The 20,103-nt window shown below is 36.5% G+C and overlaps 1 protein-coding gene across 1 annotated transcript in view; it reads left to right on the top strand.

Annotated features, from left to right (window-relative positions):
- Positions 1-20,103, top strand: part of NRG1 (neuregulin 1) — a 97,571-nt gene that overhangs the window by 68,537 nt on the left and 8,931 nt on the right. Inside the window, 1 exon segment of the mRNA NM_001131553.2 lies at positions 13,772-13,901. Within this exon segment, the coding sequence (NP_001125025.2) occupies positions 13,772-13,901 (130 nt within the window).

Below are 20,103 nucleotides of genomic sequence, written 5' to 3' on the forward strand. Positions count from 1 at the left end.
CAAAAACAAAAAATGAAAACAGACAAATGAACAAAATGGCCAAGTAGGTGTTTAAAGGCTTAAATTAAGCAAAGAATAAAATGGTATTTTTTTAAATGTTAAAGAATGATGATGTGTTTTAATAGTATTGTTAACTAATGAATCAATTTATGTTTAGTCTGCTTAAAATTATATTTGGATTCAAGATGGACTACTGCTATCAATTGATTAGACTGAAAACAAACAAGCAAGAATCTAGACAACACAAATGGGGGAAAAAATAATGAGATGTCTTGGACACTTTCCTGGATGTAGGAAAAGAGCTTTGATAAAAGGAGTGATGAGATATAATTAAGCACAAAGTAACCTACATGCTTATTTATCAGTGAATCCTTCAGTTCCAGATCATTTCTTCTACAAAAAACTAAAGAATAAAAATCAGCCTTTCAGTCACTGGGTGACAGGATGCACTTTGATTTTTCCAGGAAAGGAAAGCTAGGATCACAGGCATGCACATGCATACACACACAAACACACACATGCACACTCACACATACACACACAAGCTCAAGCGTGTGCACGCACAGTACTTTGGCAAGTAGAGTGTTAGCTCCCCAAGCATGAGCTTCAGGCCAGACTCAGTGGCTGTGATAGACCCATGTAGCCATTTGACAGATTTTGATAACCTTTTTCTGCAAAGCAGCATGAAGGGCCAATGAAGGATTGCTGATTTTTTTTTTAAGACAGGATCTTGCTCTGTTGCCCAGGCTGGAGTGTAGTGACACAAACATGGCTCACTTAAACCTTGAAGTCCTGGACCTCAGTTTCCCAAGTAGCTGGGACCACAGGCACGCACCACCGTGCTCAGCTAATTTTTAAAATTGTTGTAGAGATGGGGCCTCACCATGTTGCCCAGGCTGGTTGAACTCCTGGGCTCTTGCCATCCACCCGCCTCAGCCTCTGAAAGTGCTGGGATTACAGGTGTGAGCAACTACACCCAACTGGATTGCTGAATTTTTATAACAGGTCTCTGGTAACTAAGATCCTTTGAACTATGACCATTGAATTCCTAGGACTTGTGTGATCTCAGTAGAGCAATGACTCACTTCCCTCAGGTTTTCAGACTTAGAGGAAAATCCAAGGATCAGTCTGTAGTATAATCCTAGGCATGAAAGGCGTGAGGAAATGATGGGAGCCTCTGGACAGAAAAGGTCTCCCACCGGTGACTGATTTCTATTCAGAGACAATGCCATCCCTGTGATTGAAGCTCCAATACACTGAAAAGGTGTGAAACCAAGAAAAGTCTCTCTTTCAATAAAAGTTTTCCATATTTCAAAAATTTTCGGAAGTAAGGATTTCTTAACGGAAAAGCCATGAATAAATCGGGCCTTTTTTTTTTTGAGACAGAGTCTTGATCTGTCGCCCAGGCTGGAGGGCAGTGACGTGATCTTGGCTCAGTGCAGCCTCCACCTCCCTGGTTCAAGTGATTCTCCTGCCTCAGCCTTCTGAGTAGCTCAGTAGCCTCCTGAGGCGTGTGCCACCAAACCCAGCTAATTTTGTATTTTTAGTAGAGATGGGGTTTTGCAATATGGGTCAGGCTGGTCTTGAACTCCAAACCTTGTGATCTGCCTGCCTCGGCCTCCCAAAATGCTGGGATTACAGGCGTGAGCCATCGTGCCTGGCCTAAACCAGGCCTTTTTAAAGAATAGGATCAGAGGTCTGGTTTCTTCTTCTTAGCAAGGTCTTGTTTTCCTGGTAAGGCCTTGTTTTCTGCTTAGAGGCATCACTACAACCAGCCTGTCATCTGTGAACTCTTCCCTTGGTGGGATTCAGAAGTGTAGCTCCTGCATATGTCTCTCCATTATGGGAGTCACTGGATTCTGTGGTTATTTAATTAGAACATGCCTCACTAGGTGTTGGCTACGCCTATTTGAGCTGAACTAGAAATGCAAATTCCTGCTACACATATTTTGTATTACAAAGTGTTCTACTTTTTGAAAGCTTTTGAGTAAATGGCAAATCTCAACTGAAGACTTTGACTCTTCTACAGGAACTGCATGGAAATGTGAGGAACTGAATTGGAAGAATGAACACAGCCTACTATTTGGTTTTCGATGCTTTGATTCTTAGGTGGCTTTGTAGTAATGGATGGAAAGAACAAAGATCTGTATTAAACACATGCTTGCAGCATCTACAAAAATGGTTTATGTTTTAAAAGAAGAGGGGGAAGACCTCAGTCATTCTGAGTTATTACAGCTCCAGGAGATGGAAGTGTTTTATTAGCCCATATACATAGATAGATACAGTGCTAACAGGAAAAAACGAATGAATTATAACTAAGGTCCTATGTATGGATCTTAATATTCCTTGTGTCTGACAATGCAGGAATTTAGCCAGGCAAGCTGAGATAAGGCCCTAACCTTTGCTCTACTTTTCTTTTTATGATTTTCTTCCACATGCCCTTTTTTGGTTTAAATATAACCAAGATGATTTCCATTAGATTTTTCTAACAACTGCATGATGTGCGTGTGTGCGTGTGTGCATGTGTGTGTGTATGCATGTGCATGTGTGTGTGTGTGTGCGTAGCAGCAAGGCCAGATGATGTTAGCAGGATGCGGAACCCCAATTTTTTTTAATATTATGTAATGTAGAAAAGGAGTGTGCACACCTGTTTGCTTCCTTCCCATTGAACAACATTAGGTTGAAAGCCAACAGTAGAAAAACAGGTGCTTGTTATGTTTGAATGTGGAGCCCCAAAAATAGAAAAAAAAAGAAAAAGAAAAAGAAAAACACGGAGTTTTAGGGAAGGCTTCTTTAGGCATAATGTAAAGTTAACTTATCATTTTGGCCCTGTTCCGCTAAAGACACAGAATTTGCAGCAATACTACCTCCCATGGCTTATTTCTCTGACCTAAAATGTACATTTTCTTTAGAGAAACAAGAACTATTATGACCAGAGCTAGTCCTGGGGTTGCTGGGGGGGGGGGGGGGGGCAAGAAAAAAAGGAAATCATTTTCTTTAAGTAAAGCACTTAAAATTATATGTTTTTTTTGAAACCTGGTTTTATTCCTGTTCAGATTGGTCAAGAGTGAAATGACATAGAGTACTTAAAAAAGTTAGATTTTCATGTGTTATTTGGTTACTATAGAATTTCTACTGGAAACCTAACGGCAGATATACATTTAATAACACAATGTATTACAGGGAGAGATGTTTTGCTACTCTGATCATGAACTTGGGAACAAGGAACTCCTGGGAGTTGTGGGAAAATATATGGACTGAAATTAGCCAAGTGTTATGGAGCAGGATTCATATGCTCAAACCTACTTTTACTGCTTCGTTGCTTTCCGTGCAGCAATTTTTGGCCTCAGTGAGGAAAATATTGTGTTTGTGGAAACGTAAACTGGCTATTTATGTCCACAACCATCACACAAACACAGAACTGCAGTGATTTGGCTAAATGGTATATAGCAATATGCAGTCTGGGGTTTTAGAGAGGCGTGTTTCAAGCTGCACGGGCGACATTCTAAGGAATATTAGGCTTTTTGCCTGCAGAGCCACTGTTCAAAGAGGCCTGGCTCAAACCCGAAACACTTGGAAGATTGTATCTAAATCCTAGAACCCACTTTTTGCTACACTTTTAGGGAGGCTCCTTGCCGCAAAGTACTGAAAGTTTAGATTGTTTAAAACATTTGTCAGAAATCATTTCCTGGAGTGAAGATGCTTCTATAACTCATAGGCACATCACTGCCTTCATCATCTCTGTAAAAAACATATCATTTCAAGCCAATTATGGTATTGTCCATCTTAATGGGATCCTTTATATCAACAGACACATAGTCTAGTGAGATTAGGAAAGCACAGTGACAGCTTTAGCTGTAACAGACGTTTTAGTGTTACCAGTGAGTATTGAATATTGAGAATGGGCCTCAGTTCCTTTGTTAACATGATAAGTGTTTCCTAGATTGCATGAAGAGTAATGAGAAAATGTGTGATAAGCAGTTTGAATGCCTTAGAAAGAGGTGTAGTACAAGGTGTGAAATACAAAGGAACTTCAGCAGTTAGCTCTTCTCAAATTTTAATGTATATAAATATGTAGTAGTGTCATTTCCTGAATATGATCCCTATTCTTTTTCCATCATTTTCTTGCAAACACTGTTATCCTCAAACCCTCTTCTACTCTCACCTCCTTCACTAGTCTCATCTCCATGTTTTCCCCTTCCAAAGGCTGCAGGATAGACCATTAGTTTCATTAATTATGGCCCTACTCAAAAGCCTAACTCTCTTCATGGCCTACATATTAAACATGAATTCCAACCAGGTTATCAAGGGCTTCTCTGGTATGGTTGCATTATTATTTTCTAGCTTCATTAACTTCACCTCCTTATTCATAGCTTCATTAACTTCACCTCCTTATTTATAATCCATGTCCTAGTCAAATTGAACTGCTGCCTCTCATCACCAAACATGACATTTACTTTCTTACCTCCACATTTATTTGTTTTTTCCCTTTAGTGGAATGCCATCTTCTCCCACAACCATAGGCCAAATTCACCTTCTTAATATATGACTCTTTTAATATAGTTCCCATTCTCACATTTATTGTTAAATTCATGCCTGACTGACCTAACTGATTGATATTTTCTGTTGCTGGTGTGAATATGATCACATTATTTCACTGGGTTTTCTTGGTAGTTACTACTGGTATCCAACCATATCATCTCCAGATCGTGATTATTTTATCTTCTCATTTTCTAAAGCTATATCATAATTTTTTGATTCCTGCCTTATTTTATTGGTTAGAACTTTTAAGAGCAATGCTGAATAGTAGCACTGATAGTCAATATCCTTTACTTGTGTTTGACAGTCATGGAAATCTCCCCTAGAGTTTCACTGTTAAGGATCATTTAGATTATTAGCTAAAAGCAGATATTCTTAAATGATACAGAATATCATTCTAGTTTTACAATATAAAGACATGTTTTGAAAAACCTAAAATCATTATATTTTTGCATTTTTAAATTTTAAATATAAATATAAGCATATATTTAAACAAGTACATATATAATATCCATTTAAACATGCATATTAAAAACCTGAAAATACACAGGATTGTGTAATGAATCTCCATGTAGCCATCACCCACTTCAGCAGTTATCAGTTTTGTTTCATCTTCATCCCAGTCATTTCCCTTCTCTCTTACTATTTTATAGCAAATCCCAGACATCTTATCATTTAATGTATAAATATTTCAGTATGTATCTCTAAAAGATAAGGACTCTTCTATTTTTAAATATAGCCATAACATGTTTGACACACATAAAAATTAATGATAACCCCTTAATATTATTATTCATTATCTAATCCATGATCAGATTTCCTACATTTGTAACTGTTTGAATCAGGATCTGAATAAAATTCACAGCCATTGTGATTGGTTGCTATATTTCCTAATGCTCTTTTAAGTGTTGATATTCGAATTTTTCTCCTTTTTTCACTCTTTGTTTGATTCTAGCCCTAGCTCCCTTTGTCTCCTTTTTCTACGTTTAACTTTTTTTTAAAGAAACCAGGTTATTTGTCCTGTAAAGTTCTCTGGGTTTTATTGCATCCCCTCTTGATGCCACTTAATTTAGTCCCTGTAGGTTACATGTATGTGGATGTTTGATTAAATTCAGGTTTGATTTTTAAAGATAATACTTAATAGTTTTACAAAAATTGACTTTCTAATTTCATCAAAGGTTGATTCAGTATCCATTGAAATGACCATATGACTTTTATTTGTTGATGTGCCATGATTTTTTTTTTAATTTGTTGAATAAGATAATGAATTTACCTTATGATTTCTCTCTTTTGATCTTTCAGCTACTTTCATTTCTAAGTGGGCTTTAGTTGGTGAATAAATTAACATATGTCATTAAATGTCACATGGTAATTTCAGTAGCTTGTTGAATAACTGAATCCTTGATTCTTGTTGGATGTTCAGTCTTCTTTGTTTTGTTTGGTACGAAAGATTTGACTAGTTTGGAAAGTGACAGGTTAACATTTTCTACATTGACATGACCTTCTTCCACCCAAAATGATCCTAGTAGAAAATGCAGAGTATAGTAAAGAATGTGCGCCTTCCACATTTAGCCTGGTGAGATCTATAAATATATCAAATTAAGCCAGTCAGATGGCCTGCTGATATTTGCTTTGCAGGCTAGACGGATTGTACTCCTTTAGAATCTAAGTATTGATGGAAAAAGATTCAAGGGACAGCTTGAAAGTTTGTGGACTCCGGCTATGGAAATTTTATACTCATATAAAACTGTCAGTGATTAGTAGAAAATATATAGCAGAACTGTGTTTCTGGAATTGGCTTCTCAGCTAAGAAAAGATTATTGGCTTTGTGAAGAAGAAATTGTAGTTTTCTTGTAACTCCATTTAGTCAATGATCCACTATGGGAAGATACTTTTCTTCTTCTTTGGAAAAGCTATGACATCCTCCATGGTATTTGTATCATTGAGATGTTTCTCCTAAGAAATAGTAGACTTAGGATGATTAGACTGTGTCATGAGTAAAATGCACTGTCTGAAAAAACAGAAAAAAACAGCAACTTGTAGGTTTGAAAAATAACCTTTCTTGGCAATCTTATTTTTCTAAGGATAACACTGTCTAATGACACCAAATCATTTGCTCAGCCACTGCTGGGAACTTAGAATCTGCTTTCTGTTTAGCTACAAATGAGATCAGTGTTACAACAAAAATTATAATTTTGTTTTATGAGGAGAAACACCCAAAGGTCACTTTTCATTCTGCTGAATAGGAAGAATTAATATCAGGGTCTGCCCAGAGAGCTTGTAAGGGAGAAAGGAATCTTACCCACTTAGGAAGCATTTTCTAATTCACTTATGTGACCTTGGGCAGCCTTCCCCTGTGCACTTTTGTGAATTCTTAGCTAGAGGTATTTTATTAAAGACTGCAGAACTATTCTTTTGAGATGATCTGTATCCTCCTTTAAGATATAGGATAAACTATAAAATGTGCTAAGATCCTTGATAGTCCTACCATTCTATATATGTTTCAACAATGCCAAAGCCCAAGTTCATCAGTTAAACCAGTTAATCTCCATTGGCCCTTGGTGTCAACTTGCTCTTTGGACAAAGTGTCACCTTGTAGGAAGTCTACAAACCTCTGAGTGCTCCCAGTGTATTAGCTAAGTCCTGAGCTCCATGGAGTTGGATGCCCTAATTCTGCTTTAGAAAGTCCTGGTTCCATTAACAGTCTCCTGAGAATTCTCCTGGCTTCCCTTTTTGTTTCTTGAGCAGAGTTCAGTCAAGGAGAGGTCAAGAGAGATGATACGTTACTTCCAGTCACTGTATTGGCTCTGGGAACCGCCAACTCTATGCAGCTTCTTTGATCTCTTCTGGCCACTTTCTTTCTTTTTCAAGTACATATTTGCTATTCAGCAAAGGATTGAATGACTTCTCAGGAAAAAATGCCAACCCAGAATGACAAGGCTTCCGTGGTTCTAAGCCTGGCTCTGAACCTTTCCTTTGGAAAACTAACGACTCCACCTATCATTCCCTTGGCATCTAGAGAAGCTACATTAGGTGGCACAGCTCTTTCTGCTCAGCTTCTGCTCCAGATCTTCATCTTCAGGAACCACCTAAGCATTTTTTTCCCCAGTAGGAGTTCAGTCTGCTCATTATACCTAATTGCAAAGGAGCTATATTCAGAGCAAGAATAATCATTTCAGATTTTTTAACTGGACATCAAAGAGCAGGAAAGTATGCAGATTCCTAAACACATAACCATTGAAGATATTACAGGTAAGGTTAAAAAAAATCTGTAATTTTGTAGTGACTAGCAGTTTAATGTTCAAATATTTAAAATGTGCATATTTTATTAAGCAAATGGCATAGAGTTATTTGGTTTAACTTTCTGTAAGTAACTCGCAAAGAATTGTCCTAAAAGCTGTGGGTGAGGACTAATTCATTCAAGGGAAACAGGATCTAATGATTGCTTTGTGGGGTATACACTGTATACTCATGCTAATTCCTGCTAATTGTCAAAGAAGAATAGTGGCTTTTTATCAGCAGTTTGCATTTGTGTAATGGTCCTGGTCTACTGGTTTTGTCTACTTCACTGATAAGGAAAACACCACTTAAAACAAGCAAGAAAAGCAAGCCATCCTTTACAGTATTATTTTCTTTTTAGCCTGTCTTGAGAAGAAAAAAACCTAGCCTTCTACAGGAAATACTGTTTGATTCCATGGGAAAATATTTAGTAACAAGCAGAGAACACTTGATTATTTCTCAGCTATTTATTCTGAGTATTTACAAAAGGGGCAATAGTATTATTTCCAAAATCTTAAGTTGTAAACAAAGTTTATATTACAGTCTACATGCTATGGATATGACACTATTTTAAAATATTTTATACTTTAAAAAATTGTTATGATAACACATAATACATAATATTGTAAGTAAGTTTAATTCTTGTAATTTGGAAATTCAGTCAGAAATATTAAAGAATTGTGTAGATCTTGAAAGGGTAAAATAATCCTGCATTTATGATATTAATTTATCTTAAATTGTTCAATTTTATTTTATAAGGAAAGTAAGTGGTTATACATTTTTGACAAGTAGTTTTGATAAAGTTAAACATAGATTATTGATATTTACTTAATGCTTTATAATCACTCAATGATCGTCACTCCAAATTAGGCCATCTTTTTTCACATTTTGCAGAAGAATAATTTCCTAAGAAACAACTATTGAGGCTTGGTTATATATGTAAAATTTCAGTCTGGGCAGAATTTCTTTTTTTACTTTTGTTCGCTCAATATTTATGTCATTAATAATAGTAACAGTATCATATATTTGTGTGCAGTGTTGCAGCTGACAAAGTGTTTTAATAAACTTGGCAACAACCCTTTGGTATCTCGTTTTTGCAGCTGAATTTTCTAAGGCAGGTAGATAGAGAGAAGTCCCACAGCTAATAATTGGTAAATTGTGCCTTGGACCTGATTCTTCCCAGCCAACTTCAGTGTTCATTTCACTACATTTTATCTATGAAGGTTTTCTTCTAGGGAGAGTTGGTCATGGTCTTACAATTTTTAACCCCAGTGATTTTGGTTGTTATCATTATGTCTTGCACATTATAAACAGTCACTAAAGAATTGTGGGTCAGGTGTGGTGGCTCACGCCTGTAATCCCAGCAATTTGGGAGGCTGAGGCGGGTGGATCACGAAGCCAAGAGATGGAGACCATCCTGGCCAACATGGTGAAACCCCGTCTCTACTAAAAATACAAAAAAAAAAAAAAAAAAAAAATTAGCCGGGTGTGGTGGCACGTGGCTGTAGTCCCAGCTAGCTACTCAGGAGGCTGAGGCAGGAGAATTGCTTGAACCTGGGAGGCAGAGGTTGCAGTGAGCCGAGATCGTGCCACTGCACTCCAGCCTGGCAACAGAGCTAGACTCCGTCTCAAAAAAAAAAAAAAAAGAACTGTGGAAGGAGGTGAGGAAGGAAGGAAGGAAATAAGGAGGGAAAGAAGGAAGGAAGGAAAGAAAGAAGGGAGGGAGGGGCAGGCTGGAAGGAAGGAAATAAGGAGGGAAAGAAGGAAGGAAGGAAAGAAAGAAGGGAGGGAGGGGCAGGCTGGAAGGAAGAAAGAGGGAGGGCGTGAAGGAAGGAGGGAGTCCTTTTGTGTGGTAAAGGACTTTTGGAACCCCTAAATGATAATAGTAGTCCCCAAGTTCTCAGCTATTTCAGAGAACTGTCCAGCTTCCCCAGCAATGATCATTTGTCCTGACCTTTTTTGCCAAGGCATACCAGGTCTAGAGTAAAATACTACAAAATACATTCTCTGGTATTAAAAAGGAATGGCCAAAACCGTAATTACTTTTGCACCAACCTAATAGTTTCTGCTTTACCTTATACTTTCTTCCTTATAATACTGTAGTTGCTGACATACCAAGGAAAGTGTGTTTGGGATAAAGTGGTCACATAAATGGCAAACATCAAAGTAATGTCAGATTTTGTAGTGTTTCTAATTGCTGTTCATTTTGTAGTCACTAGAAGACAACTTCCAAATTGTGAAAAACTAGTCACAAATCAGAGGGTGACAAGGTTTAGTGAGATCTACTTCACCTCCTTCCTGGAACAACTGTTGGGGGGTATCATCTTTTATATATTGAAACATATTTTATCTTCCAAATCTTTAGTTTGCCTTTAATACAACTCCTCCCAGCCCTCCCCCAGAAAGAATGCTGTTTGCTCTGTTTGGCATAGGACCCACTTTGTCAGTTTCATTACATCCTGGTTGAATTACCAAATGGAAACTGATTTAGGAATACTGAGTGTGTACGGCACAAAGAAAAAATATCACTGCAAAATTTATAGGCCTGTGTAAGACTGTCAGGGCACTGTGTTCAAATAAGGAGAGCAAAAGGAAACCTGGCGAAAATCTGAAGAGTGTATATAGCACCATCTCCATCCGGCTTCTTCTGACAATTGCAACTTATTCCTGTGCTTGGGTGCTGGTTTGGAGCAGCTGCATCCAGTCAGTTAACACTTCGCATCGCCTGGGAACTCATTGTTGCCTTACAATTCGTGATCATTTTTTGATCTCACTACTGCTAAAGGATGAAAGTGCTAAGCATAATAATACGTAACTGTATGAGATACTTGCTACTTCATTTCCCTCCAAGAATCATTTTGCTCTCAAATATCCCATTACTAGTTTCAGGTAATGATCTAAGAATTTTTTAAATGACTATGTCAGAGCTAGGGGCTTCAGGATAGCATTACAAGGATAATCATTTCAGAGAGATATATTTTTAAGGCCTTTTAAAAAGAGGGTTGTTTCTAGTTTTTAACATATTTGTTAATCTTATTTTGATAATCTCGTAAGATCAGAGTCTAAGGAAGAGATATGTCTGTGTGTTGCTTATATCACTGCTTTTTTTTTTATTGTTTACATTTTATAAGGAGTGTCTACATTTTGGGGGGAGGTGGAATGTTGGTTTTGTTGTTTTTAGCGAAAGCCTTGGCATTTGTCCTGAGAGAGCCCATGCAGTGTTTGCTGTTCAAGTTGCATGAAGGGCAATCTTTAGCAACCTGTCAGAGATGCAAAGGCCACTAGGGTCTGCTTGAGGTTCAGAGTTCCTCTGCAGGACTGCATGGTGACAGCACACCACAGGTGGCCCATTCAGCACTGTCACCTGGGACAGCAAGGATACCCTGCTCCATTTGTCATCCTATGGAATTCTGTCAGCAGTTGAAAGCCTTTCAGCACAAAACCTTTAACATTCAAGGCAAACTTCCTAATTTTTTTTTTTTTTTTTTTTTTTTTTTTTTTGAGACAGAGTCTCTCTCTGTCACCCAGGCTGGAGTGCAGTGGTGCAATCTCGGCTCACTGCAACCACCACCTCCCAGGTTCAAGCGATTCTCCTGCCTCAACCTCCTGAGTAGTTGGGATTACAGGAGCACGCCACCATGCCCAGCTAATTTTTGTATTTTTAGTAGAGACAGGGTTTCACCATGTTGATCAGGCTGGTCGCAAACTCCTGACCTCATGATCCTCCCATCTCGGCCTCCCAAAGTGCTGAGATTACAGGCGTGATCCACCGTACCCAGCCCATTTCCTAATATTTTTAAAGGCAATTGCTGTGGATGGAAATATTAATACATAGCACCTAAATAAGTGGTTTTTCACATGAAAGGATATTATGTTAAAATTATATGCTGTGTGATATATAGAAATGTTGTATACTCCATGATTTTACAGACCAAACAATGCAAATCATGTTTCCCCTCTTCTTAATGAAGATGTTAAAGTATAACTGATAATTGATGGTAAAAATCACCTGTCTACTCATTCTTTCTTATTCCTTTTGTTTAGTTTGTTTGCTTTGTAAGCCTGGAAAAGATGCCTTGAAATGTATTTTGAAAATAACTTTTTGTTGGAGTAATAAAAAATTAGTCCAATTCTTATTTATCCATAGTAATGATTCCAGAATAACATGCATATCCTTAGGAATAAAGTTCTCCTTTAAAAAAAATAAATAAATAGCATACATCTTTGAAGTCCCCAGATTTCCATTGTCAAGATTTTTCTCTCATTGATACATACCCAAATTAAGAGCCTTCCCTACTTGCCCATTAATATTTGCTATTATGCATTGAATGCCAATTTTTTTTGCCAATTCCTTTATCTAGATTATTTATAATCTCTACAGAATTCTGTAAGAGTGCCATTACCCCTGTTTTCTTAATGGGAATATAGAGCATCTGAGTGGTTAAGTGACTTATTCAAAGCCAGTAGGAGACAAGATTTGAACCACATCTGTCTCCAAAGTCCAAGTTGTTTTGAGTGTCCTTTGCTGTTATTCGAAAAAGCCATGCTGAGATCAATGAAAGGGGTCCAAAAACATGCCTTAGACAGTATAATAAGAGGCAAGCAAGGCCATGAGTAATTCAGAAATGGAATAATCAGATGTTGAGTATTCCAGTCAGATAGAATAAAAATCAAGCAGGGGAGAAGACAAAATTAGGTTATGTGTCACAACAAAATGTAGACTTTCGAAGGAAATGAACAGGAAAGGCAGAAGAAAATGGAAAAGTAATACATGGCAGGTCAAATAAAAGTAAACAAGGGCATATGAAACTCACATGCAAATAATAAAATAGAAACTAGTAAGGAAGACAGAAAGGAATTAAAAAGGAATTAAAAATTCATAAGAATGTATCAGTAGACAAGACAAAAAATTGCCTCTAAAGATGGATTTTTTTTCCCCCTAAAAGAGTATATAGAATCTATACTGGCTTGATATACTGGTTTTCCTTTTCATCCTGAAAATATCATTGATAAACATTGTGTATATTGGACTATTTTTGGTTGGGACTGAGTATTGCCCATGGTGTTCCCAATGATATGAGAAGAAGCATCCTGGTACTAAATGCCCTGGTGGCCTGGGGCTGAGAACTTTGGCTTTGTATAATTCATGCGCCTACTTTCATGTAACATGAAGGTTGACAAGTGAATGTTAAGTTCATTATATGAAGGTGTTGCAAACCAAACTTGAAACTTATTTCTACCTCTCATTCTAAATGGAGATATTTTGTAGTGCTTTAGTCTACATTTACAGTGATATTAGACTCTTTCCATTTCCTTAAAAGTATGATGGCATTTGGACATTCAACCATGTTCCTCTAAGAAATTAGAGTAGAAAAGAAATTTAGAAGAGAATGGCTTCTAATCTGCATGTTAATATGTATCTGACTAATAATCTATGTTTTCATTTGTAACAAATAAGCCAACTTGTGTTTCTTTTTCAATATATACATCATGTCTAAAAAATGTAAAGTCAATAGGCATGTAAAACATTTCAAAAATAAATAATTTTATCGATTGATTACCATTAAAAATAGATGTTTAAATTGAGCTGCACTGACATGACTTTATACCGTTACCTTGAACCTTCCTGAGAAATGTATTTTACTTAATGACAATAGAGCTTCTCTTTTCCAACTACCTGGAAGATAAAATATTGGTTAAAAAATGTTGAGCCCCTTTTCCTATTTAGTTGTAGTAAAATTAGTTAACTCTATAATTCTCTCTTTTGTAATTTGATTCTATATAATGAGACCCACAAAGAGCTTAACTTCTCTGCTATTGTTTGTAAGGTCTGCAAGTTTAGTGAAATCTGTACCTTATATGAACTCTTCCTTTTAGGATAATTTAAGATTAAAGGCTGCTTAGAAGGGGAACAAAATTCACTGTTAACCTTTTTCCTTTCTCTCCTCTTCAGCTACATCTACATCCACCACTGGGACAAGCCATCTTGTAAAATGCGCGGAGAAGGAGAAAACTTTCTGTGTGAATGGAGGCGAGTGCTTCATGGTGAAAGACCTTTCAAACCCCTCGAGATACTTGTGCAAGTAAGAAAAGAAATCCTGTGTGTGGCTTATGTCTATAACTCCTTGTTTCAGATGATTCTATGTCTCATGATGTATTGTTGCTTTTTTTCCAATTTTGTTGCATCATGTTGAACAATGCTGTTTTATATGTAGAGTGTTTTAAAACATTCACACCATTCGTCATCACTCCTCTGTCATATCCAGAATTGTTTTTTGCTCTTTTCAATGTGTGTGAGGTGTTTTTTGTTTTTTGTTTTTGTTTTTGTTTTTTGCCATGTTATTTATAGTGTTGCTTTCCTTGTGGTTTTTCTTGTTGTTATTCAGAAAAGATGTGCAGATATCACAGAGGCCTATAACTTTTGATATCTACTTCTACATCCAATGTATGAATTAAGCTGTAAGGTAATGTTGCTTTCTTATCCGAGTGATCACCTGCAAAATGAATAAGACAACAAAAAGAAGCAGAAGGGCAGAAGATTATTTACTGACATATATCTGTTACATTGGGATTGTCTTACTGTTGCATAACTATTTTTTAAACGGAGTTTAGTTTTATATTGCTAGTAAAAAAAGAGAAAAAAGTAAATTGCATATATCTGGAAATGCATTGTATGTAGTATCCCTGTGGGTGACAGCAGTGTTCTTTCATTTGTCTATAGATATATCTAGAATAGCACTGTCTTTCCAGTGACCTGAAGGAGTTGATGCACCATTAAGAAGTATCCAATTTAGGCCTGAGCACAGTGGCTCACGCCTGTAATCCTAGCACTTTGGGAGGCCGAGGAGGGCAGATCACGAGGTCAGGAGATCGAGACCATCCTGGCTAACACCGTGAAACCCCATCTCTACTAAAAATACAAAAAAAATTAGCTGGGTGTGGTGGCACCCACCTGTAGTCTCAGCTACTCGGGAGGCTGAGGCAGGAGAATGGCGTGAACCTGGGAGGCAGAGCTTGCAGTGAGCCGAGATTGCACCACTGCACTCCAGCCTGGGCGACAGAGCAAGACTCCGTCCCAAAAAATAAAAATAAATAAAAATAAAGAAGTATCCAATTTATTCTCTCTCAACAGGCAGCATAAGATAGTGATAGTATCAATACATTAAATATTTAAACCTTGTAGTAAAAACTAATAGGACTCATTAAAAAGTACATTTATTTTGCCATGCATTTTAAGTTTACTGTTGATATTTAGTCTACATGTGGTATATGGACTTAAAATTTGATGTGGGCATAAAAATATATTTAATGTTTTATTGAAATGATGAAAATACACATTTGTTTTGCTCTTCACCAATAGCTATATCCCAAAAGCAAGGTATTTTAAAAGTCGTTCCTTAAAAAATGTAGTGTAGAACATCTAATAAATGTTGCCAGCAGTCCCCAGCTGAAAACATGCAGTGGGGACATTATTCTAAAGCAGTAATGCTTGTTGTAAAGGAGGGAAAACCATTTTGTCACAAAAATTGTTTTCTGCTTGGATATTGGCATGTGACTTAAATCTTGACAAGGAAGAACAAGTCTGTTAGAGAGGCAATTGAACTGATAGGAGCAATTAGCAAAATGAAAAAGGCACCAGAAATAGTCAACAAGGCCATGTCCCTTTTGCATCACAGAAATACTGTATAAATATTTAGGTGCCAATTCTAATAAAATCTTAATTATATTTATAAGTAAGGAAGTGCATCTTAAAAAAACATATGTTTTAAAGACAAAAAAAGCAACGATCAAAAATGCCATTTTGTAGGCCATGTTTTGCTCCTCTCTGAGCTGTGGTAGATTGGGCGTGTCTGTAGCGTGCCTGATGGGACCTCATGGCTCTGAACAAGCACCTTCCAGAACTTCTCCTTTCTTGACTCAAAAGCTCTTCTTTGAAAAAAGTAGATACAGTGCCAAGACATGACAAGTTTTGGTGGTTGTATAGCTGATTTTATCAAAGACAGACAATTTGTAAAAGTAAATATAATCTGTTAGAGTGAATAAAAGACTTGGAGCCGGAACAGTAGAATTCTAATCTCAATTACTGAACATCTCTTTCACGGAAATAAATAATTTTTGTAAGCCAAAGTGAAATGATAGGTAAAAGTCTTGCAAAAATATTAAAGCAAGATGAAATACGAGTATGAGGCCAGGTGCATGCCTGTAATCTCAACACTTTAAGAGGCCGAGGCAGATGGATCTCTTGAGCCCAGGAGTTGGAGACCAACCTGGACAATGTAGCAAAACACCATTGCTACAAAAAATACAGAAAAATAATTAGCCAGGCATGGTGGCATGCACCTGTAGTCCCAACTATTCGGGAGGCTAAGGTGGGAGGATCACTTGAGCCCGGAAGGTTGAGCCTGCAGTGAGCCAAGATCATGCCACTGCACTCCAGCCCGGGTGACAGAGTAAGGCTGTCAAAAAAAATAAATAAATAAAATAAAAAATAAAAAAAGAATATGTAGAAAAGATCATTCCTTTTAGATCTGAATTATCTCATATGACTATGTTTATTATTTAAAAAATAATCTTAGAGATTCACTTCTTGGTCATTAAAATATTCAAATCTATATGCTTGCAGCAGAATAAAAATCTGTCTGATTTAGTCTTTAGTTCTGCTGACTTGCTGTGAATACAGCACAAATATGAGACATCCCCATATTTATCGTAGCAAATTGAGATGAACCAGGTTTTTAGTTTGTAAGGTTTTCTCTGATCAAAATAGAAAATGCCAGAAGCTGAGAATTATAATCTATAAAATATGAGTTTCATTTGTTATGGGGGAAATCTTGTTATTTTTTCCTAATCTTAAGCATACAGTGTAATTGTATTTTAATAAATCTCCTTGAAAAAGCATTTAAATTATAGGTCCTTAAATTCTTCTCCTTTTTAAACAATGTACTCATATTATCTATGTCTCATATTTTTACTTCTTCAGAAAAGCATCTGAGACCACTATATTTTAATTATAGTAATGAAATATGATCATTTTTCATCATCACTTTGCAAAGATTTACAAGCTGAGTGAGTACATATGATAGTTTCTGCATACTTCTAAGGAACTAGGGCAGTTCTTTTCCACATATTAATTTCAGCTATTCTTTAGCCCTCCCACGTCCAATACAAAACATGCAATCGCGTAAGTGCTGTTCAGTCTTTTCATTTTAATATTGTGCCAACAACTGTAATTTTTCTTCACTCAACACAGTTTCTCATTAAGTCTTAAGCCTAATCCAGTAGCAAAAACTTGCTATATTTTAAAAATCTTGAAGTGAAACATTTGTTACTCTTCTGATAATCATTAAAGCCCCAAGCCATCCTCTGAGCTAATTGTCTAGTGGATCATTCTTGCCTTGTAGTTCTAAGAAATTGCACCTTTTTTTTTTTTATAATTAGGATCTTTTAGGTAAGTGATTTAAATTATTACTGGATCTTATCAGAAAGAAAATCTTTGACATCTATGATTTTGATAACTTTCTCCCTCCTTTGGGATGGTGACTTTATTCACATATTAAAGCAAGCCACAACCTCGAGGGAAGAATTGGAGAGTATATTTTACATCCAAAATATTTCAAACCTTTCTCGTTACATGAAACTGTTTTTATTTTTTAAAATCCTGTATGTAAAATATCTATAGCATTTAAAATAATCACTAGTCAGAATTTAAACAAAGACATAATATGCTAGGTCTTGTGATAATACATTGTTCACTAGACCACTTGAATAGAAACAGAAGACATAAAAATGTTGCATTGGCTCATCATGGTCCTGTCTATGAAGCCAGTTCATAGTTTCCATATGATCTATCTGTCTAGAGCTAAGCATTGCTGAAGCATGAGCCACATCATTGAAAATCAGCTTTATCCCTGACTAAAGACATGACTCAGAAACACCGCAAGCATGGAAGTTTCCAAGTAGTCTCTCTGGTCACCTAATCTGCTGTTGTCTTCTTGGGAGTTGAAGTAGAAGATTTTACAGCAAATCTCCTTTGTCTCTCTGCTTAGAACAAGGTGTTTCGAATGGATTAAACATATTAACAGTGAAAAACTTCTCTGAGAGGTTTCCGGATTGCTTGGACCTCCTCCTGGGGACTGTGTGGGAATTTCAGTGGTAGTTCTCATCTTTTGTATTTTTTTCTCTACAGTAATTTAAAATTTATTCTGTGGAAAAAAGTTACTATTCCAGATTATATAAAGATGAGAAAAAAATCATTCCATTTTGTACCCTCCGATGCTTTATGTAGTGCTATGGTTCAAGGAAACAAGGTACATGAAATCAAACATGAAATTGTCCAGATTTCCTCTTGCATCTTTTCTTTATTCTTGTATATCTGTTCTTCTGAACAGTTTCGGTAGAGAACTACTTTGGAATATGTTGATGTGATTTGTTTTAATCTAAAAATTATTTTATATCAGGCTGTGCTTATAAGTCCAATATGTTGTCCAGTGGACAGATGTGCCTTCGTCTGGAGGGGATTAGAGTTTTAAACTACCAATTTTGGTGAACAGTCTTATGTCCTTTCACTTCAACTCTCTGGACAATATATTTATTTATAACATGAAGTTAATATGTTCTCCAAATTTCTTCCCAGGGAGTCAGTGAAATTAAATGAGTTCATTTCTGCTAAAGTACTTTTAACTCTGGGGAAGCAAAATTTATTTTTCCTTATAATAAAAAGTAAATGGTAGTATTACATTCTCTCAGTAGACATTGGAAAAATATATACACCTGTTTTAACAGACTGTGTTATCATGTTTAATTTCTTTTTTTTTTTTTTTTGAGATGGAGTTTCGCGCTCTTGTTGCCCAGGCTGGAGTGCAATGGTGCAGTCTCAGCTCACTGAAACCTCTGCCTCCCAGGTTCAAGCGATTCTCCTGCTTCAGCCTCCCAAGTAGCTGGGATTACAGACATGCACCACCACGCCCAGCTAATTTTTTGTATTTAGTGGAGACAGGGTTTCACCATGTTGGTCAGGCTGGCCTCAAACTCCTGACTTCAGATGATCCACCTGCCTTGGCCTCCCAAAGTGCTGGGATTACAGGCATGAGCCACCACACTTGGCCCATGTTTAATTTCTAATTCTTTATTTTATTTAAGAGTAGCAGTTTTATTTGGTTTGTTGGGACCACCAGCTATCTTTATAACTTTTCTTTGACAGATCGTTTAATATTTCTGCTCATTAGTTTCCTTATAATGCAAAAACAACAAAAAACGAACTAAACTTGGAAAGATGGAAGGTATCTATAAACATAGACTTTTATAATTTTGTATAATGAATGTTTACGAAGCCATGTAGGGCCTTATTATATTACACGTTATTATAAGAGACAGGTATGAAAAACATAACCATGGGAGACAAAATCACAGCAAATATAATACATTAAGTTTGATAGATGAAATATTTATCAAACATATTTGATAATATATATTATGTAAATGAAATATTTATCAAATTATGCCTGAGGTCGCAATTTTTTTAATTTTTGCAATCAGACCTTGGCAATGACCTTGAGCAATAGGATATTAAAAACTCTCACAGGCTTAGCGTTCCAGTAATGGAACACTAGGCATAAATGGATTAAAGTTTGTTTCTAGAACAGCTATTTGCAGGCATTTTTTAAAACACAGAGAAAATATAAGGAATGGTGTCTGATCTCTGGGAACTCAGTCTGTTTAAGAAAATTAAATTGCTAAAATAGAAAAACAATAAGTGAATATATGCCAAATGGTACAATGCTGACTATTAAGGTAATACAAATTTAAAGAAGGGAAAGAAAAGACTGAAATAAGTTAGAGAGGACTTTTTAAATATAATCATCACTTATAGAGTCTTTCCTTTATACCAGGAAGGCATTGTGGTTGTAGGAATTCTTTCTCTGAGACACGGTAACATGCAGCTTAATTCTAGGAAGTAAAACAAACAAATGAACAAAATAAAAGAACTAAGTTAAACAGTGAAGCCACTTAATGACCTCTGAAGGTCAGGCAGAGGACTTTGGATATTGTGATAGCTAATAGGGAGCCATAGTAACATCTGGAGCAGGAGAGTGGCACCATAGACATAGCAGATGTTTGGGGAAGCAAGTCTTCCTTACAGGCTAGAAGAAGTCTGGGGACTAAGTAAGATGGGAAGAGAAAGTCAAAGACATCAAGGGCACTAGCTAAGGTTGACATTTTATAAAATACTGACATAATGATGCTGATGATAGTAACTTTTATAATATGTATTAGTAGCTGGATTAA

The sequence above is a fragment of the Pongo abelii genome, chromosome 7, assembly GCF_028885655.2.
Source record: "Pongo abelii isolate AG06213 chromosome 7, NHGRI_mPonAbe1-v2.0_pri, whole genome shotgun sequence".
In the NCBI taxonomy this organism is placed as follows: domain Eukaryota; kingdom Metazoa; phylum Chordata; class Mammalia; order Primates; family Hominidae; genus Pongo; species Pongo abelii.